At 33.1% G+C, this 21,876-nt stretch overlaps 4 protein-coding genes across 4 annotated transcripts; 2 read left to right on the forward strand and 2 right to left on the reverse strand.

Annotated features, from left to right (window-relative positions):
* The first annotated feature begins 582 nt into the window (after window positions 1–582).
* LOC11429727 (protein CHUP1, chloroplastic) lies at window positions 583–2,265 on the forward strand. The gene has a single exon (XM_003590366.4). It carries the CDS (start codon window positions 833–835, stop codon window positions 2,066–2,068), a length of 1,236 nt encoding a protein of 411 aa, XP_003590414.2. The 5' UTR covers window positions 583–832; the 3' UTR covers window positions 2,069–2,265.
* A 1,566-nt stretch (window positions 2,266–3,831) lies between these two features.
* Window positions 3,832–7,294, forward strand: LOC11420788 (peptidyl-prolyl cis-trans isomerase FKBP16-4, chloroplastic). The gene is made up of 10 exons (XM_003590367.4): window positions 3,832–4,015; window positions 4,100–4,255; window positions 4,371–4,426; window positions 4,839–4,894; window positions 5,241–5,298; window positions 5,463–5,537; window positions 5,762–5,851; window positions 6,238–6,315; window positions 6,871–6,911; window positions 6,994–7,294. Exons 1-10 carry the CDS (start codon window positions 3,880–3,882, stop codon window positions 7,019–7,021), a joined length of 774 nt encoding a protein of 257 aa, XP_003590415.2. The 5' UTR covers window positions 3,832–3,879; the 3' UTR covers window positions 7,022–7,294.
* Window positions 7,250–15,124, reverse strand: LOC11425048 (cactin). Its single transcript, XM_003590368.3, has 14 exons — window positions 14,950–15,124; window positions 14,486–14,795; window positions 14,150–14,241; window positions 13,413–13,512; window positions 13,065–13,136; window positions 12,825–12,887; window positions 12,597–12,737; window positions 11,555–11,650; window positions 9,143–9,427; window positions 8,920–9,055; window positions 8,657–8,814; window positions 8,395–8,571; window positions 7,764–8,030; window positions 7,250–7,688 (listed from the first exon to the last, which is right to left on the reverse strand). Exons 2-14 carry the CDS (start codon window positions 14,753–14,755, stop codon window positions 7,569–7,571), a joined length of 1,977 nt encoding a protein of 658 aa, XP_003590416.1. The 5' UTR covers window positions 14,756–14,795; window positions 14,950–15,124; the 3' UTR covers window positions 7,250–7,568.
* A 2,434-nt stretch (window positions 15,125–17,558) lies between these two features.
* On the reverse strand, window positions 17,559–21,411 carry LOC11420789 (polyadenylate-binding protein 7). The gene is made up of 8 exons (XM_003590369.4): window positions 21,067–21,411; window positions 20,103–20,221; window positions 19,788–19,981; window positions 19,376–19,635; window positions 19,177–19,271; window positions 18,908–19,097; window positions 18,194–18,456; window positions 17,559–18,060 (listed from the first exon to the last, which is right to left on the reverse strand). Exons 1-8 carry the CDS (start codon window positions 21,269–21,271, stop codon window positions 17,818–17,820), a joined length of 1,569 nt encoding a protein of 522 aa, XP_003590417.4. The 5' UTR covers window positions 21,272–21,411; the 3' UTR covers window positions 17,559–17,817.
* Between the last annotated feature and the right edge of the window lie 465 nt (window positions 21,412–21,876).

The raw sequence follows: 21,876 nt of genomic DNA on the forward strand, positions 1-21,876 counted from the left end.
ACCCAACCATCACTTTTTTTTGTTAAAAATATATTATACATTTAAAAAAAATCAATTAATTAATGATTAGTAATTATTTTTTAAAATGGTTTTCATGTGGGATTCAAAAAGACAATTGTCTTTAGTAACAAATTTAGACAACAAAAAAAACCATTGGATTTGTGTATTCCTTTTACTTATATTTTGTCAAATAATTAAACAAATTTACATTCAAGTCACATCCTGAAGATGAGACTTCTTTGTGTATGTGAAAAGTGATTTATTTTACTGCATTTTAAAAAGTGGGGCATTCACAAAGGAAAAAAATAATAGAAGTATAAAAAAAAAAAAAAAATCATTCTTTAGCAATAAATATTATCAATGGAACTTTAGAAAATACACATTTTTTTTTATAAAATCAGAAAGATCAATTAGACTAGACAAATATTTTTTTAAATAAGTGCAAGGTTGATTACTTTTACTTTAAATTGAGACCATACTTGATTATTTAGAGAATATATTGTATGACTAATATGATCACACGTACCCCATGGAAGCAAAGAAGCCCATCATGACAAATATAAATTTCCTAGTTCAATTGATTAATACAGAAAGGAATCAGATTCCTTAGAACATGAGGATGGTAGCGTGGAAAGACTTTTAGAGTAGTCAAAAAGTCACATATCAATGTTCCTCTAAAGAAAGGAAAACTTTGTATACAAACTTTTTCAATGCAACATCTTTAAACCTTTTATAGCATAAGAAACAAACACCTTGTTCAATTTTAACTTGAATTCTGATCATAAACACAAAAATCTAACCAAATAGCTGAAATTTCTCATATTCTTTTTAGATGGAAAACTCAACACTTAAAGCAGAAAATCTAAAGCCTATTATCCTCAAAGCTGGTGTTCCTATAGCTGTTTCTTTTGCTGGTTTGATCTATGCATGGATCATAACAAAGAAAAGCTTATCAAAAGTCTCTTCCTTTTCAGAAAGTGACTCTCATACCCCTGAAATAAATTCTCATGATGTAACTCAACATGAAGAAAGTTTTGATAACTTTTCTTCTATGGAAGATGAAGGAAAAGAAGAATATACTAACTCTATAGATAGTAGTGTTGTTTCTGGGAGCTTTGGTTTGGAACAAGAGATTACTTGCTTAAGAAGCAAGATTGAAGGTATGCAAATGAGAGAATTAGCCTTAACTTTACAGTTTGACAAATATTGTGAAATGAAAGAAAAAGAATCTATGCTTAGAGAAATGAAAAACATGTTATCACTCGAAACATCTCGCGTCGAGTTCTTCGATAGAGAGATTTCATTCATAGAAAAAGAAACTATGAGGTTAGAGAATTTTGTAATCCAATACCTTAAGATTATTGAAAAGCTTGAATATTGGAAATCAGAGAATAGGTTGCTTCATAAGAAAGTTCAGAAGCTACTTAAGAAATCAAAGGCTCAATCTCATTTGATTAAGGAGCAAACTTTGATGATCAAAGAAGGAGAAGAAGAAATCTTGAGAAACTATGATGAATTGAAAAAAAGGGCTAGTATGATTCATAAGTTAGAAGATGAAATTAGAGAGATGAAAAGGATTTTGGATGATTTTCAAGATGAGAAGAATGAACTTGTGAAGAAGCTTGAGACATCAGAAGAATATGGATGTAAAGAAGAGTTACATAAAAAACCTTTGAAATATTATTTGCAGATTGAATCAAAGGATGTTATGGAGGAAGATTACAACAAGGTTCTGAATGAATTGGAGCAAGTTAAGAAGGAACATGAAAATGAAATTGAAGAACTTATTTACTTGAGGAAGATTAATGTTTGTTTAAGGCAAGAGTTAATGAAACATGAATTGCATTGTTCCTTTTTGGATCATCAAAATGTGTCTTGCATTGGTTCTTCTACTTTTCATGGTGACCCTTCTAGTTCCAAAAAGGGAAAGTTGATTAAAAAGCTGAAAAATTGGGTGGATGGCAGTGAAAAGGTTAGAGTGAAACCAGAAGGTAAAAGCAGTAATGAAATTAAGTGCTTTGGTATGAATTCTGCTCCAGCTACTCCAAGGTTTTGCTCTAGTGCTTAGTCAAAATGTCATATCATCTATTCCTTAGTAAAAAGTCAAAACATAATCATGAGAACAAGTCATTATCTCTATGTAGTTATTGATGATACTATCTATATTATAAATGTAAGAGAATTTGATGGTGATGTATAAGGAATGATATATAATGTATTGTGGCAAATAAATGATTATCAGATTATGTCATCTAATTTTAAATTTGATTTAGACTTTGATTTGTATATTTATGCAACAAGATATATCTGATGACTTTATTTCTTGTGTTGTTTTCCTTAGTTACATAACTGTCTGTTACAAATTTTAGATTTTAGAATGAGTGAAAGGTGCTATATGGTCTAGAATTAGTCCTAAACCAGAAATTAAACATACAATTACAGTGTGAGAGTAAAAACCATGAGACCAAACATGTACAAACTAGTTTTTTTTTGTTTGTTGGATTTGGCTTACTTGAAGGAGAGCTTTTAGAGCTAGTTTAATTGAATGAATTAACAATCTTAATTATAATGTCAACCATTTCCTCTCTTTTTATAATTTTTTAGCATTGTCAACTTTTTTTTTTTTAGCATCGTCACTATTTACGTCATCAGGACATGGTTCATAAGGTCAGAAACATATTATGGATGTGAATTTAGGCAACATTGGAATTTATTTTCTTACTCATTCTAATTAAGATTTTTTACTCTAGACTATCTAGAGTGAGCAATATTTATTTAGCCACAAGCTCAAATAAAAAAGATTTAAACACACACATGAGTGAAAAAAGTAAAAGAAAAATAAATTAAACAATGTGTATTTTTTACGTAAGTAAATAATATATATTTTGATGTCTGTGTGTTTAAATCCTCTTAGTGGAAAGATTTATGTCATGATATCCTCTTAAGTCTTAATGAATAGAAAAAGGAAAAATAATATTTGCATCAAGAAATATTCACACGACTTTTATACTTGTTTTATTTAAAGACACTTTCTATAAATTTGATTAAATAAAATGCACAGATGAACCCACATAACGGAATTCTACCAAGTTTAAGAGACTAATTTTCCTGTAAAAAAATAAAATAAATAAAAGACATGCTTTGACTCATAAAACTAGAAAATGGAACTCATAAATTTTTTTTTAGACGATATCCCGATGAAAGAGACTCTAAATTAATATGTGAACGATCAAATATAAGTAAAACATGAACGCAAATTACTTCATTATCAGAGATCAAACTTAGATACATGTATAGTGCGTCTTTTAGATTGAGCACATTAATCACCTGTTTGCAAAAGTGGTGCGGAAATTGTTAAATGTGATTGAATTTCACTCTCAAAATTACTGTAGTTCATAATATGAGATCATCCAAGCACGTATATACATTGTTACACAATTCACAAATATTGACAATATGAAAATTCAATTTAACTACAAAATCTACCCACGTCTAACGTGCGTCTGGATTCAATTTTCATATGATCTGCATAATTTGACTCTAATACCATTTTAAAATGCACTTAAACCTCATCCATGAAACGAGAATGTCCAAATACATAATATGCACAATTTAAAAACTTTGACATGTGTCCAATTTCCCATTATCCTAATAAATTTTTATTATTATTTTAAAATACAGAACCTATTAAGATTATAAAACATAATATTGATGGTTTTGTTCGTGACATATCCAACCCAAAACTTAAAGTCCTGGAGTGAGTAAAGTTCTATGATTTCTTAAATGCTTCAAAAAATAAAAATTGTGGATAGAATCAACTACGTTATCCTCTCTCTCTATATTCTCTTTCCTCTCAAACCAAAGTAAAGAAAAATAAATATGTATGAAAAGCTAATTATAAACTCTAGATTATTAATTAACAAAGAACAAACCAATATCATGGAACTCTCTCTTCTCAACCATCATCACCATCCTTCACTTCTTCATTGCACTCTCACATCCAATCTCTTGACAAGTAAGTAACTTCTCTCAACTCAACAATTTCTTAACTTTTACTCTCTTTTTCTAATATAAACAATTGAATTATCTAACTCCACAGGAACACACAAAAGACTTTACAAAAAAAGTTCAAATAGGTTAATACCATCATGCAGCTGTTCACATTCTTCCTCCCATAAAACTGTTGTAGAACCAATCTCTATGTCTTTACAAATTGAAGGAAGGAGAGCATTACTCACTTCTCTCCTCACAACATGTTAGTTAGTTAGTTAGTTAGTTATATTAGATGATTCTCTTTATATATGATATTTAATATGTTAGAATTATAAGATTCTTACGTTTATTGAATGTTATTTATTTTATGTGATCAGTTGCTGGAGTTTATGCATGTGATGTGGCTGAAGCTGTTAGCACTAGTAGAAGAGCTGTATGTGTCCACTGTCCACATCATATATAAAAAAGAAAAATGATGATTCTGAAAATAGAAATGTTATTTGAATATCAATTTGGGATGCCTAACTTCGACAACATTTTAAATATGGTTAATGCAGTTCACGTGTGGTTTATGAAGTTTTAGATTTGATTAATAGATATAATAGGCGTCGCAATTGATTAAACATCTACTTGTAGTTGAAATACCTAACATTGTGGTTAATAAAGTTCGGTTGATGCTGAATGAGTTATCCAATCATGATATACTCATTAGGTTGCGTTAACCACATGTGTGAACTGCGTCGCCCATTTAAAATGTTGTTAAATTGATGTTCAAATAACATTTCTGTTCTGAAAATATGACTTCTAATTTTAATTATGCTTTTCTTGTTTTTGGTTTTCTGCAGCTAAGAGGAGCCAAAATTCCTGAAAGTGATTTCAAAACTTTGCCCAATGGTCTCAAGTAAGTATATATTGATTAGTGATTACATCTGAAATTGCTTTGGTAAGTGGTAACTGACTCAAATGACTAATGAGTAATGACTTCTAAACTTAAAATTGTGTTAAACTTATATTCCTTGAAATAGATATGATTATAGAAGAATAGTCTTACCTAGAAATACATTTATCTCAACCTAGAGAAGAAACAGAACCTATCACTATTGTTTCATTAGTACACTAGTATTTAGTTAGGTTTTTTTGCATTATGTAATGTTGAAACTTTCACCCGCTTTTCATGTTGATTTCATTTTTTAAGATATATAAAGCTAGTTAGGGGGCAGTGTGTGATAAAACTCTGATATGTTCAGGTACTATGATTTGAAGGTTGGCGATGGAGCTGAAGCTGTGAAAGGATCGCGTGTCGCAGTACGGTTGTGATTCAGTTAAATATGTTTCGCTCATTAGTGCTTTTGCATGTTTAGATACAGACCTGACTCATATAGCTCGGAGTTTCATTTCCAAATGCAATTTATTATTAGCGACTAACTTTTAAATCAGAATTTAGAAATAATCAGATTACCATATTGTAGATTCACTATGTTGCTAAATGGAGGGGAATCACCTTCATGACTAGTAGGCAAGGAATGGGTGTTGGAGGAGGAACGGTATGATCCAAGTAACTCGGCTAAAATCTAATTATCCTTTAATTGATTGTTCTGAGTTAACAGGTTTTTCGATGTATAAACTAGGCATGTTCTTCATTGTTACATAAAAACACTAGAAGATAATACTTTCTTGAATAACACGATGTATAAATCTTCTAAGGTGTATTTTTTATGCAAAATTTTCTTGTTGATTGATTAATGAGAACATGCTTAAATTATTGCAGCCCTACGGATTTGATGTAGGCGAATCTGCGAGAGGAAATGTCTTAAAAGGTTTGGATGTAGGAGTAGAGGGCATGCGAGTTGGAGGCCAGGTGAGAAGTGACTCTCACAGCAAGCAGATCTCCGTGTTCTGTTACAAATTTCATTGAAATCATAAATATCAGTAAACGGAAGCTTCACTCGCGATACTAATGAACAACTACATTGAATTGGAATTTAACTTACTCAAGATTTTACTTCATCTTTGTCTAGTTAATTCAAGCATTTTATCAAAAAAAATTATTCAGTCCCTAGACAGTTAGACCTTTAAAGATGCAAAATTTACAAGGAAATTGGGAGGGATTTTTGGCATCTCACTAAATTATTTTAGCACACTATTATGCATCCGCATGTTTTTGAGTAAAATGGGTAAAAATTGTTTAGTTTTTTAAGTTGGATCAGATGCTTTATAAACAGTAATTTAGTTAATTTTCTGCAGCGGTTGTTAATTGTTCCTCCTGAACTTGCCTATGGAAGCAGGGGAGTCCAAGAAATCCCTCCAAATGCAACAATTGAGGTGAATTACTATGATCTTTTCCTGTAATTTGATGCTACATCTACCATTTTAGCTCCATATCACAAGACTCATGCTATATGCTTATGTGTCTACATAAATTGAATATTAATCTAGATTGAATAATTCAATTTCTGAGTTCCATTAACACCACAACCACTCTAATTGATCAAATTCCTTAGGCTTAATTTCCATTTCCATTTCTGAGTTAGCAAGGTGAATTTGTCTCTTTTGGACACCAAGGTTCAATCAGTTTAACTGAAGGCAGGATTCACATAGCTGATTCTATCAGAAAGAAAAGACTCCATCAAAAGAATTATTCATTCTTGAATGTTTGTGATGAATGTTTTGTAGTTTCTCTTCGTTTATGACTGCATAAAATTAGTTCTTTTTTTGCCTGTTATGTACATCTGAACTCATGTTGGCAGGAAAAGGTTTGTGACCTACATTTATTATTATGGCTTTGCCTAATTCTGTATCTTATATACTAGTACTAGTATACATTAAACTTCATTTCATTCAATAAACATTTTCACCTTTGTAACTTTCGGACTGCAGATGGATATTGAACTGCTTGCCATAAAACAAAGTCCATTTGGGTAAGTAATGGTTTCAGAAAAGTTAGTAATTCTTATACTAAAACACTCTTGTAGTTAATTTCAATGATTTTGGATTCTGCAGGACTGCCGTGAAGATTGTTGAAGGCTAATGCAATGGTTTAATATTCAGAGTGCTATGTTAAGCAAATTATGAGAAGATAATATCCGCCCTAGAAGAGCAGCCCTACCAGATGGCTCTTAATTCACTCTTGATGTGAATGAATCTAGAATTTACCTGTTTCTAGACTGACAAATAAGAAACAGCGAAAGAGTATAAACATTGCTAAAAAATTGATTATTTGTATTCAATATTTCAATACAGGAGATGCACAAAAATATAAACAATTAAAAAGGTGTTTTCATTTTTTGTGTTGTTGCACCAAGTCAATTTTTTCCAAGCAAAAACAGTGACTCACAATTGTTCTACACATGTTCATGATGGTTTTGTATACCACCACTGATTCTTCCAACTTGAATTTCATGTCTATGTACTGTGAATAGTAAACAAATGCCAGAAGTAACAATAGTTCTTCCAAATATCTTAAAAGAAACTATTAGGCATTAGCAGACTAGCAGCACCTCCGCAAAGTGGTAGTCTTGTAGCTTTCATCAAGCTTGCAGGAGAATCTCACCACAAAGTGAGCAGAGTGCCAGAAATTATCTGCGGTAGCGGTGGCGTTTGAAATTGAAGTATACATGTAGAATTCCACGTTCAAATGTGCACTTAAAACCTTTCTTGTGAGAATATTCCCATTCTTTGTTTACAATGCGGAAAGCCTGTCAAATACATGAAATAAGTAATTTGGTTGAAAAGAAAGAAAGACTTAAAACCATCATGAACGATAGACTTACAATGTCTTCGTATGGTGGCCCTGCATGGAATCTTATGATGCAAGTCTCGCCATTGCTGCCGTCCTTCTCAATAGTGTAAGTTGGAGCTTTTGTCTTGTCTACAAGGTCTGGGTAGAATATATTAAATTTATACCCTTGTACAACCTTTGGAGGTGGATTGTCATGATCATAGTGAGTCTGATTATATTTGTTCCACTCATATCCAGTATGAACACGGTTGAAATACTTTGGTTTCCTGGGCCTGTATTTGTCATGCCACCAATAGACCTGCGCCAACATTTATCACTTACATAAGAAACTTTAAAGAGCATATAGTTAGCAAGCATTTTATTTCACCCTAAAATAACAATATATCATCAGAAGTATACTTATAGTTAGCAAGCATGTTGATATGATAACACAATATTTAACGTGATGCAGAAAACTTTCAGATTTTAAGTCGGTAATCCCCCACCTCCTTTATAATAGTATTCCAAAATCTCTGAACTTTGTACTCCGAACTAATTTTTTTTCTCAACTATATATTTTCCATCTAATAATAATTAACATTAAAACTAGAATAATGGAAAATAACAAGCATTTGATCCTATTACCAAGTGTGAAAATCATACAAATGACCAAGACAAGATACCTGTGAATCCAGATTTACTTCTGCACCAGAGCCAAACATTACATCTCCTTCTTCAATAGCTCCCATAGCATTCATGGCTTTCATCTCAAAATTATCTTCAGATGGAGCAGGCTTGGATGCCATTGCTTCCTGAATTCGTCTCTGCTGCTCTTCCTTTACAGCCAAACGTTTTTGTTCCTGTGAATGTACCATTGTGGACAAGTTAGCCTATATACTTAAGTGTGAAATAAGATCATTAGATTAAGTGTGAAATAAGATTTACCAGTAGAGCTCTGTCCTCTTCAGGGTCAATAGCTTCCTCATTTTCATCACCATGAAACAGTTCTGGTGACAAGGACCCAGCCTCATCTTCTACTTCTTCACCTTCTTGACCCTCTGCTTTAATGGGTTCGGGAGAAAGTGATCTATTTGCATATTGGACTGCACAAAAAATATCAGGAAAATCAAAATGAAGTTTTGGATATAGGAAGTGTCCAAAAGAGTCAATATTTTACAAATAATTAAATAATGACAAGAAAGTTATACATTTAACATAATCCTCAATATCCTCCTCAGATTTCATAACATGAGCATCTTCCAATTTATCTTCACCCTCTAATGGTTTCTTAAGGCGTAGCAAATGCTTGCGTAACATTTTGGCATGGATTTCCTTTAAACAAGCCTGTATTGCAGCAAATAATGGAGCGAACAATCCATTAAGTTATGGCATGTAACATAAAATACAAAAAAAAAATGTTAGAGAGATTACCTTGGCTTTATATATGCGGAGGTACTTTAAAACAGTCTCCCAGTACTCAACAAGCTTTGCTGCACCAGTACGCATTTCTGACTCAATATGCGCCTGCAAAGCTTCCAATTCTGCATGTGTCTTCCCCTGCAAAAGCTTCTTCACATCTGGTTCAACACTGTTATGCAGACCTCTCTGTTCAGCAAGCACCTCAGCTGGAGGTTCTTCTCCACGCACCCTAGCTCGATCAATTGCATCTTTTTTTCTAGCTTCAGCTAACTCCCAATCACTCACCAGAAGGAGTGCCTGCATGAAGATATTGACCAAGAGATTTTCAACTCTGAACATGAATTATGAAATGACTAATTAAGTGCCAAGATGCATAACATTACATGTTAAGGAAGCAACCCACAATGGCCATATAAGTTAACTGAAACAAAAGAGGAGAATATTAAGAAGACAACTAATTCATTGGGGCTTCAGTGCATAAGATGCATAATGACGACCACAATAGTTGCATAATAACACATACATAGTTGCATGAGAGACAAAACATACATAAATGATCATTTGTCCACTCTAATATTTGCACCTCCTCCACAACATTGACCGTACTTCTTATTCGCTGTTTATCACCCAACATTCAACCCTATATAGCACGGCTGGTCTTATGCTTTACAGGGCAAAAAAAAAAAAAAAAACTTGAGTAACATTTCTCTATCACAAATCACACACCCAAACCAACTCTCCAATTAACTCGCCCTCCTAGTTGTATCCTACAGTTTACATCTCCCTATCTCCCCATTATTTTTTATGATGAACCTAAGGTACCCAAATCATGATATTTGAGGTAAGATATGTTTTTCAATTTCTGTCTCTGATCTCTGTGAGCCTACTACTAAGTGTTGGTACACATACTATGTTTTACTTATACTTAAGGTAAAACCATACATTTCCATGGTTTGTATTCATGTCTCTATCTTTCCATTTATTTATTTTCTCTATCACAAATCACACACCCAAACCAACTCTCCGATTAACTCGCCCTCCTAGTTGTATCCTACAGTTTACATCTCCCTATCTCCCCATTATTTTTTATGATGAACCTAAGGTACCCAAATCATGATATTTGAGGTAAGATATGTTTTCCAATTTCTGTCTCTGATCTCTGTGAGCCTACTACTAAGTGTTGGTACACATACTATGTTTTACTTATACTTAAGTTAAAACCATACATTTCCATGGTTTTGTATTCATGTCTCTATCTTTCCATTTATTTATTTTCTTGACTTTTTTTACCATGACCAAATCATAGGATATGCAAAACAAGGATAAAACGACAAGCGGTAAAAGACCTAAAACCAAGATAAACTGATAAATCTTTAGTTACGAGAAAATCTTTTGTAGCCCCATATGGTTTCGTAGCATTAACCGTGACCCCCTCACATATATCTCAGAGTACTCTAGCATAAACAATCTAAACAATTTTAACCTTTTAAAGAAAACCACTGTATGCCTTTTCAAAATCAATGAAAATCATGAACAAGTCCTTTTGATTTCTCCAATATCTACATTAGACTTCGCTTCACCGCATCAAATAAAAAAAGGAATAATTTTTTCATGCAAAAACCAATTTTAAATACTTTGTATGAGGTCATAGCATCACAAATAGTTTTTTCAATTTAATGGCACTAAGAAATGCATAGATGATATTGTACTGGTGCACTTTTAAAAATTAAAACTAAATGATTAAAAGGTATTATCCAATGCTATTCCCAAAGTGCTTAAATTCAAAACTATATCAATTATTTAGCATGATTGTATATGTTGAGATCCCTATTATTCCACCTGCCTTAGCCCATGCTTCAGGTGTCTAATCCTAAGCCTGAGGCGGGTGTCGAGATTTGAGAGTTCAACATCAACTAGAGACTAGTGCTTACAACTTACAAGGCTTGGCCTTGGACAACCCTCACCTTACAAGCCAGCTTTGTGAGGTTTTTCTTTGTTGAATAAACCGGTTTTGCGAGGTTGAGTTGGGCCTAAAGCTCTAATTCTAAGATGGTATTAGAGTCCATCCTAGATCACAGGTTTGTTATTGGGCCTCGATCTTAGTTATACCATGCGCAAATGTTCACGCTATAGATGTCCAGACATGGGCGTGTTGAGATCCATGTATTCCACCCACATTAATCCACGTATTAGATGTTCCCACCTGAGACATCGACTATAGATTAGAGCAAATAAGGCCTAAGCAGTCCTCACCTTAGAAGTTGGTTTTGTAGGGTTGAATTAGGCCTAAAGCCCAAATTCCAAGAGTATACAACAATATATAAGAACAAATGCATGATATTTCCTCTTAATCTTTAGACAATTTCCATAATCTTACTATTGAGGTATGATGTAACTAAACAAGCCATGGAAAAAGGAAAATACCTCCCAATATTCTACATGGGTTGGCGTGGCCCTGTCAAAGTCCAAATGCATTTTGATATCATCACGGAGCTCTTCCATTTCGTTCACTGTCAAACCCTGCACCATAGTCCATAAATATCAAATCATTCTGTAACTTGTCCACCAATATTGACGTTTAAAACTAGAAATATTTAGTCATGCTAATGAAAGGGTTTGATAAGTTTTTGAGAACTGTGTTACATTATAGTTATAATTTACAACAGTTAAAGGAAAAGAAACATGAGTTTAAAGGTAGTGCACTGACAGTGTAAAGTTGTTTTACACTGTCATCCAATCAAATTTCATAATTTTGCCATGTCATTTATTAAATAATAGTTTTCGGTTTCCATTCCCCCTCTCTCTACAAACCAGATTGAACACCATCTGCTGCAACTTTCTATCGTTAACTCACTCGGTCCATCACTGCAGTTGGAAAGCAGTGAAGAAAACGGGTGAGGTGGTAGTACAGCAGCACTGTGACGACAACGGTGTTACCGCAGAGAGCGTTTAGTATGAGCGATAGCATCGCTGAGTGACAGAAATTGTGGTCATGGCAGTTGTGGATTTTGGTGCGATGAAGGAAATGTTTGTATCGATGCTGACAAAAGCAGTTGCCATACGCTGCCTTCATGGTTGTTGATGTTAGAGGAGTACTTAAACTTTCCAGAAAAAGCAGATGCATTCACCCAATATTGTATGAACAAATTATTAGAAATAAGAAGCTCATGCAAAAGGATCAATTGAAGATGATAGAATCATATTAAAGTTAAAAAGTATTAGATAAAAGGATATTGCATGGAGAAGATGGATTGATGCAGTCGTGGGTCGAAGACATGGGAGGAATAGAAACCATGATCTGAGTAGAAAAGTTGAAATGGTATTATTTTTTATTTATGTATAATTAATTCTTTATGACATGGCTAAAGGATGCAATTTGATTGGATGACACTCTAAAGTTAGGTTTACACTGTCAGTGCATGTTCTTTATTCTTATAATATTGGTATCATGAAGCCAAATATTAACCTTGAAGACCATGTATGGTTCATTTATTTCTATATCCAAATCATCAGAGCCATCAAGATGTTTGGTAAGGATATCAATTGGCTTGGCACGTCCTTCACGCAATCTAATTTCAGACCTAAACTTGCTTTGATCAAAATGAAACTGCATACAAAATTGTTTTAATCATCAGATAACCAATACCATTTTATTTCATATAACAACAAATGGAAGCCATTCAAGCAGCCATACCTCCACTTCTCTTTTTTCCCAGTCCTGGAACTCAGCTCGAGCACGTTCTCTAGCTAACAATGCCTGTGAGAGACAATGTGTATAAATTCAAAATAAAAAAATAGTTTATGCACCAAGGTTTGGGAATAACTGGCAAATCATAAAAGAATATAGCCAAGACAGGCAGGTGGTACCCAGAATGTAATTTCGCTTCTAGCATAAAAAAAGACAACCAATAATAAGTTATAAGAATGGACTTACCATTTCTTCCTCATGTCGTGCTTTCTCAAGTGCCCTCTCTTCTCTTCGTTTTTTCACCTTTTCAATTTCCGCCTGCATTATAATTTTAACAAGAAATTAGTCAAATGGTAGATGGGAAGTTTGATTGTTTAGTTTGACAACATCATCATAATCAATAACCCGGGGGCTGGGGTGTATGAAGGATATTGCTACAAGAAGCAAGTGAATATTCCAGTCACGCCAACAAAACAACTAGTTAGTAGTGGCAAGTTGGCAACATCCAAAATGTTGTAAAATCATAATGTAGTCAACAGTCTATATGCATATGTCCCTAACATCCAAAAACATTTTTTGGAGAAAATTGCATACCATCCTTTCTCTCTGTCTCTTTTTCTCAGCTTTAACTGAAAACTCATCAATAGGCACACCTTGAACAACATCACGCTCAATCTTCTTACGCCAAACAAACCTACAAATAGCATGTTCGTAAATAAGATGACGAAGGTAAGCATCACTCAACTACTAATACAATAATACATTAATTTCTATACAGACAAGCTTGTCACCGCTTCTAGAAAATAACAATGTCAATAAATTTGCAAGCTTAGCGGAACCAAATAAAACAGAAAAAAATGAAAAGGACATTATCTAAGAACAACTGCTGCTAAAGCTAAATATTAATCCCACCCTCCAAACGAAAAAACTAAAAGCTTAGTAGTAACCAATCATCAAAAATTTCAATGATTAATACTCATTCCAAGGTTATTCAATTTTTTTCTTGGTCAACAGTCCACCGAAATAAACTTATTCAGCAACCAACAATAGGGAGGAATCTCAACCATTAATTAACTTGTTTTTCAGAAGTACTATATTTATATTTACACATATACTCACATTTAAACTCCATAACTACCTAGTGCGGTAGTGCCTACCACTACCCTCTCCACAAAAATAAAGTTTCTTTGAACTACATAGTATAGGCATGCATACTGCATGAGTTACCAATACATATCTGAAAATTTTATTTCTTCGGGTAAACAACATGAACTAAGTTGAAGTATTACTACACAAGACAGAAAAAAATTAGGGAGAAGAGAGGGACTTACTTCTCATTAAGATTGGAATCACCAAATGGATTCGAGTCATTTGAATATCCAGACACAGTATGAGCTTTCAATTTCTTAGCAACTTTCAACGCCTAAACACAACCAAAGAACAATTCAACACCAAGCACACCCTTTAAACCAATTCAATTCATGAAAACACAACCGGTTTCATTCATATACACCTCAAGATCATTAAAAAAAGAAGTTTGACTTCAATCATAACAACTACTTTTAAAGTCGCACATATGATTAATTGTGATTCGCCGACAATGTAAAAACTTTTCCAAGGTTAAACTCTAATCAAATATGGGCAAAGAAGCAAACTCAAATTCAAACCTTTCTCTGCGCCTTTTTCGCCAAATACTGAGCTATTTCCTCTTCAGTAATTTTCCTTGAGGACTTTCTCTTCCTCCCATCCCTATCACTACTATTATCATCAGAAGTAGAATTATCCGAGTCTGATTCATGTCGGCTCCGTCTCCGACGTGACTGCCGATCACTACGGTGACCGCTTCTCCGGCTTCTATCGGAATCATTGGATTGCGAAGAAGTTGACTCGGATGCAGAATCATCCGATTTCCTTCTCCTTCTTTCTTTCCTACCCATTCTATTCTTCTCAATTCCTTACTCTCAGAAAAAGAAAAACCTAAAATAACAATATAATTCAGAATACATAAAAACCATAAAAACTACAAGAATTCAACCCTAGATAGTATTTGCGATGGAGAATGATTTTTCACTACCAAATTGAAGAAACAATTTCAAAATTCGAAGTGAAAGTCGACGCAAAAGTAACGAACCTGCGGCGGAGAACACGGTTGGAGAATGACGGCGACGGTGCCAATGAACGACCGGAGATTCAACATCACCGGAGATGATAATTCACATTTTTTTTATTTTTTTTATTTTCCGTCGGGAAAAGATAAATGGACCGAAGTCCAAAAATGATAACGGATTTGTTATAGGTTACTTTTTTCACCACGTTAGTCTACTAATATCCCCCCTCTGATGAAATTAATTTATTTTTTGCCAAAATACCTTTTTTTTTTTTTGTGATCTGTCAAAAAATAAAGTTTATTGTGTTATTGGAATCAAACTTGATGTTTAGAATTTACTCACACGTTCTGCTCGCACCACCAACTATTTGCGTTAGATTTTGGTAGTCTTTTATTTATATAAAAGTCAAGTTTCATAGCACATATTTTTCAAACTTATATTAAATGTCATAAATTAATTCATCGATGTCTACATGTATGATTCTAAAATGTATTGTGGAAATTAACATCAAGGTGTTTGAAAATGTTTTAACGTCAAGAACACAATTTTTCAAATAATAGATTTATACTAGTTTGTGGATTGATGAAATATGATAGAGGAGAATGTTCGGATATATTACAAATTTGGAGCTTGTTGTATCAATGTGGCTTAACTTTAGGCTATCCTCCATGCCGTTATTTTTGCATGAAATATAGATATAAAAATTGACTCTCAATTTGTTGTCTTCTCATTAGTCAAGGTGGATCTTCTTCTCATAGTTGTTTTAACTTGGTGGATGAGATTAGAGGAATTTGGTACAAGAAGGATGAATTCCCGATATCTCATTTTTTTAGAGTAACCAAGAAGTTGATGGGTTTGCTAAATTTTGTATGTGGTGTCTGAGGTTTGAACCCGAACCTTGCATATATTATGCATTGTTCTTACCAACTGAGCGAAGCATACGGGGGACTGCTAAATTGTGTTTCGGTCTATTGGTTTTCTTTTTGTCACATACTCATTCTATTGGTTAATTCTAGAAAATTTGAATTCGATCATGATTATACTCATGTAGGTTTTAAAGCGGATGTGGCTGGTATCCAGTTCCCGCGTGATTTCTAGTTTCATATGTTTTGAGGCTTACAGCTTTCTACCCCTAAATTAAATGATGATGGAGTGAAATGAAATAGTCACTATATATTTATTATTATAAACTAGACTTTAACCCTTGCGATGCACGGGTTTTGGAGAGTTTCATATATAAAATATCAAATTGGCTATATTATTACGTGTAGAGTTACATTTAAACTCAAAAACAATCAAACTAAGTGACAATTGAAAGTGATCGACATGCACAATCTCAAAGAAGCAAATTAACAACATTTAGTTTGCATAAACAAAAATGAATATGGAATCAAAGTCATTACTTTGCCAAAACAAAGTAATGTTATAGTCTACTGTAGCGAATTTTGAAAATAAAAAGTCAGAATAAACAACTTCAAATAATTTATTATAGGGAAAACAAAGAGGCCGACCAAATTATAGAAAAAGGTGAAGTTTCTAATGATAAAATTATCATCAGGATCAGTCAAATTATCTACAATTTTAAAGATGAAACTTTAATATCGTAAAACGTAGCAAGCATACACAAAAAAAAAAAAAAAATTACTATCAACAAAGGTACAACTAATAATAAAAAATAACTTTATGAGAGAAGAAACTACTAGGGCGGTTGGGGCTTTAAAAAAATGTTTTAGTCATGTATTTCATTTTTGGAAGCAACAATATTTCAAAATAAAATCGAAGGGCATAGTGGTTATAGTTGTAAAGAGTAAGTATATGGTACCTGGTTTGATTCCTTGCAAACTCTTTTTTTTCATAAAAATTACTCAGATCCACCAAAAAAAGGCGAGATTAATTAGGAAAAACTTATCGGAAATGTTTAACATTTATATATTTAAGATGAGTGAAAAATGAAAATGGCAAGAAAAATAGAACTTACATAAACTTCAAAAATTTAATCATTTTAATTAAATATAATACATTCTAATTATATTAAATGGTATTTTTAATTAAGGGTGAAATTTAAATTAAAAAGTTATAATTTGTTTGACTCAAATGAGGTTTTTTTTGAAGGAACTCAAATGAGGTTTTGGTCCTCTATGTTTTTGCAAAACTGTAATTTTGGTTTTCCTATTTCTAATTCCGTAATTTTGATCTCCGTTTTAAAAACAGAAAATGATTCATGAGGAGGATGCATGAGGAGGTTGTGCAGTAGGTGTCACCTACACAGTTCATACAATCACTTTAAAAACAGAAAATGTTTAAATAAAATTTACTTTTTTACGAAGGTTTTAGTAGCTTCTACGAGTTTAGTTCTAGTTAAACTTAACTAAATTTTGAAAGCATGTCTCCAGAATTCAACAATTTTAACAATATACATCAAGAAGTATATATCCAAAATTGAGATTATTATGTACCTAATACTAGACATACATATTGAGATTGCTGTGTACCTAATACTATACATACATTATACATATATCTAGAATTAATTTTTCTACCCTTTGAGACATGATTCTCAAAGTCAACAAAACCTGGTTCTCCTATATGTTTCATTATCCAAATGTTACCATATCACCATTCACAATCAAACTGAAAAGGCTGAATGTATCAATATCATCACTGCATATTCACAATCAAATTGAAAAGGCTGAATGTACCATCACTGTGTATTCACATCAAAAGGCTAGAAAATATGATGCAGTCTGCAGAACAAATCCTAAAAAAAAACTCAAAGAAGTCTAAAATCAAGTATATTACAATATCAGATATCTGTATACTTGGAAGTTTCAACCACCACATCACAAGCTAAGCTATAAAAGAGGCATCATCTCTTGGTTTTTGAAATATATTCAAATGACAGCAACCCCAGCTGAAGTAGAATTTGAATGAAGCACATCCTGGCCAGAAACTTTGGTCTTCTGAAGATCAAGAGCCTGCATAGCAGATGAAATTCCAGATTTTCCTTGCGTCTCCTGCTGGCATCCACTGGCCACGTTCTTGGCCTGTCCTGAGTGAGTAATCGACTCTTTTGAATTTGTATTATCTTTTGTCTCACCCAGGATTATCATGTGCGGCTTACCGAAGTTGGAAATCTGTGGATGAAAGAAATAAAATGAAAATATATATCAAAGACTTGTTAAAACTAACATCAAAATAGGATTAGTCTATCATAAAAAAGGTGAATGAAATCCTTGTATATAATTATTATGCAACTTTTTCACTCACAATAGAAGCTTTTGATTGTTGTAATCCTATAGAAGGTGATGCAAAGCCATTAGCACTCCATCCTGATCCCAGAGGAGGGTGATAAACAACACCAGAAGTTCTGTAGATGAAAGGAGGAGGACGTGCACCAGGGATAACAGCAGTAGAAGAATGTCCTGCTAATCCTTCTAGTTTCGGAGCATGCATGTGCTGCAATAGTCTTTTCCTATCCTCTTTCTTCTGAGCAAAATCAACATACAGTGGTTTGCCATGGAACATGCACCCTGTAGCATATAACATCAACTTAATTGATGCATAAGCACTAATATAACTTCTAACTTGGTAAAATATGTCTATCCAAAAAAATAATAATGAAACATAACCAAAGTTGTGTAGAGAACATGGACCTAAATGGACTTGTTACTTGGATACAAATATTTTAATATCATTAAAAAAGTTTCTTAAAAGGAAGTAAGGAACAGGGATGTAAATTTTCAAGATCAGAACTTCAATCAAAATTCAGTACACAGAAAATAACATTTAACATATATCTAATCTCTCAAATTATAATCCAATAAATATACATAACATGCAGTATTATGGGAACATCATGGTGAGCATTTTTCTCAAATTTCATAGTACTACTAATACATATCCAGGCAAAAAATGATACAGGGCCAAAACGTTCTAATCTATTACCTTGGTGGCTTACAGATTCAAAGCAACTTAACTCACCATTAAAACAGCTCATAGACTTAAAGGCCTCCACCACGGTAGAAAAACAGACAAAACCAAACCCCTTGCTTGTCCCTTTGTCATCTCGCATAACTTTTGCAGACAAGACTTCGCCACATGCACTAAAATGGTCCCGTAGTTCTTCATCGCCAACACTGGTATCAATGTTCTTCACATAAATGTTTGATCCCTGAAAGTTAAACAGTGACATACTAAGAAAGCTGAAATTAATTATTCAACTATATATAGGAGAAAGGGCATGGAATTACCATGTGTTTCAAGCCTTTTTCCACAAACAAATGATGCAATATCTGCTCACGTTCAACCTTTTTTTGTGCTCTTGCAACATACAAGATCTTTGAACCTACTTATGACAAATCAAAACCAGATTTAAGCAGAGAATCAACATCCTGGAAAGTGCAATTTTGTGCAGAAAATATCTATATGCTAAAAAGTTAAATAAATTACCAAACTGTGATCCATCCATTGCTTCCATTGCTCGTCTAGCATCATCTGGGCTGTCATAGTTAACAAATCCGAAGCCTTTTGACTGCCCATTCTCATCCTTTTTAATAGCCAAGCTAACAATTTTTCCAAAAGAGGAGAACTTTTCTCCAAGATGCTTTTCAGTAACAACTGGGTCCAAATTCTTAACGTACAAGTTTGTAAATTTGGCATCCAGGTCAGGAAGAGAGCGCTCACTTTTTCTGATAAATTTCCCAACATATCTGTGAGAAGAATTGGAATCAGATTAAAACCAATCTTAGGATAACAAAAACAGCAATTAACTGAAGGCAAAAAAAACATAGACTTCAAATCACAACATATATGGATATCAATGACGGCAAATTTTAACAAGCGCTAAAATAATTTCACATACATCTGCTTATCTCTCACAGTAGAGCCATTCATTTTCTGGATAGCCACATTTGCAGACTCCTCTGAATCAAACTGGATATAACCAAACCCTTTGCTCTTCCCATCCTCAGACCTGGCAATTTTGCTGGACAAAATGTTCCCATATTTTTGAAATAAATCATGTAGTCCCACATTATCTATGGATGCTGCTAAGTTCTGTATATTGACACCAGAAAGTTTTCATTAGAATTCACTTCATACATAAAAATGAATCGGAATATCATCATTTAAGCATTTCGCATCAAAGCAAGATAGTGTAATAATGTATAACATATACCTTAACAAACACATTCCCTTTGCCACTCTTCCTTGCATCAGCATCACGACTTAACCACATGACCCTTATCACTTTTCCATTGAGGGAAGAATGATTCTTCAACTCGATTGCACGAATTGCTACTCAATCAGCAAAATAAAATACATTAACAGGGTAAAACATTCTTAAATATAGTCAGAATTTCTTTATTATTTTTAATCCTTTACGGCTAACAAAAATTACAATTACAAATTTCAAACTTGATACAATTACATATACGGATCAGTAACATAACTTAGTCTTACAAATTTTGGAAAAAAACTCATCAAGCAAAAAATGCAATTTCTAATATAAAAATCTTGAAAAAAATGTATTTTCTTTCCTCCAAAAATTAACTAGCATATCAAATCAACTAACTAGAAAAAACTTGGTCCAAAAACAACCTAACGAAAAGCCAATAAATTTTACTTCAATCAAATCAACTAACAACTATCAAAAAATTAAATTAAGATTGCAAATATCAAGATCGACACAGTTACAAATCTTGATCGGTAACATAACTTGTTCAGATAAATTTTGGGAAATAACACAGGAAGCAAAAATCTTGAAAAAATTATATTTTTTTCTCTTTCCTCCAAAGAAAGCTAACAAACTTAAAACTGGTAAAGTTTTAATCTTTAATCAACTAACATCATTCTAGCATACATTATACATGCATAATTTTTCACCCTTTTACTACATTACAATAAAGCATAACTAATTCAATCAGAATTTTCCATTTCTTGAATCACTTCCATTTTCAAGAATCAAGATATAGGGTTTCCTAATCAAACAACAACAATAATACTAATTATAATAATTAGCCATCAATTCAAGCATAACTAACTATCAAAACGCAAGAAAAGCAAAAAATTAATCAAATCAAGTAAACTAAAACGAAAATTCAACAACAATGCAAAGAATCTGAGAAAGCGTTGTTTGTTACCTTCTTGATGAGAGGAGAGGTTGACGTAACCATAACAGAGTGATTTCCCGGTGGCGGAGTCTTTACAGACGCGAGCGGAAATGAGGGTGTTGAATTCAGAAAACGCCTTGTAGAGTTGAGCGTCGGTTACGTCGGAGTGAAGATCGCCGACGTAAAGTGTCGCCGCCGGTGAAGCTGGCACTGCGTCTTTCTCGGAATCCGTCATAGTTGAATCGGAGAGTGATGAAAAGAATGAACAAAGTTGTAACGGTTTTGGAAGAGAGAGAGAGTGAAGAATGTGAAGAGAGTGAAGAATGTGAAGAGAGAGAAACAGAGGTTGGTGAAGATGAGTATGAGAAATTTGCATATGGCGGGTTCTGTTTATATAAGAGGTTATGAATACGGTTACGCGCGTTACTTCACCGATTCGTTTTTTCTTTTTACATTTTTTATTTTTGCAAGTTCTTTAAAAAATATATATTTAATACTAGACCAGCTCTACCTGGGCGTAATATTTGTTGAGTTATTTCTAATAGTAAATCTACTTTAAACATATAGTTTTTTAATATATTGGTACGAATGCATGTCTATTATATTTTTTTTTTTTTGAAGAAACTAATGGAAATATATTAAAAATCAATCAATCCCTCAAGCACAAGATGTGCTTGAGAAATCTGATAAAGTTAAATACAATACAAAAAGGCTATGCAAGCCATAAAACAGAAACCAAAGACAGATTTTACAAAACTGTCAGTAAACAAGGTAAAGGATTAAGTCTCAAATACGAATAATGAAAAACGAACAAGATGTAATTAGCTTTCAACCACCAAT

Source organism: Medicago truncatula, chromosome 1 (genome assembly GCF_003473485.1).
Source record: "Medicago truncatula cultivar Jemalong A17 chromosome 1, MtrunA17r5.0-ANR, whole genome shotgun sequence".
NCBI lineage: Eukaryota > Viridiplantae > Streptophyta > Magnoliopsida > Fabales > Fabaceae > Medicago > Medicago truncatula.

Coding starts and splice junctions, on each gene's coding strand:
- LOC11420789 (XM_003590369.4), bottom strand. CDS start 21,271: ATGACGGATTCCGAGAAAGACGCAGTGCCAGCTTCACCGGCGGCGACA. Junction 20,222..21,066: donor CCTCTCCTCTCATCAAGAAG/GTAACAAACAAC, acceptor CTGATTGAGTAG/CAATTCGTGCAATCGAGTTG. Junction 19,272..19,375: donor AATGGATGGATCACAGTTTG/GTAATTTATTTA, acceptor TGTCATAAGTAG/GTTCAAAGATCTTGTATGTT.
- LOC11425048 (XM_003590368.3), bottom strand. CDS start 14,755: ATGGGTAGGAAAGAAAGAAGGAGAAGGAAATCGGATGATTCTGCATCC. Junction 9,428..11,554: donor CCCATGTAGAATATTGGGAG/GTATTTTCCTTT, acceptor ATCTTCATGCAG/GCACTCCTTCTGGTGAGTGA. Junction 7,689..7,763: donor GGCCACCATACGAAGACATT/GTAAGTCTATCG, acceptor TGTATTTGACAG/GCTTTCCGCATTGTAAACAA.
- LOC11429727 (XM_003590366.4), top strand. CDS start 833: ATGGAAAACTCAACACTTAAAGCAGAAAATCTAAAGCCTATTATCCTC.
- LOC11420788 (XM_003590367.4), top strand. CDS start 3,880: ATGTATGAAAAGCTAATTATAAACTCTAGATTATTAATTAACAAAGAA. Junction 4,016..4,099: donor CACATCCAATCTCTTGACAA/GTAAGTAACTTC, acceptor CTAACTCCACAG/GAACACACAAAAGACTTTAC. Junction 5,538..5,761: donor TGGGTGTTGGAGGAGGAACG/GTATGATCCAAG, acceptor AAATTATTGCAG/CCCTACGGATTTGATGTAGG.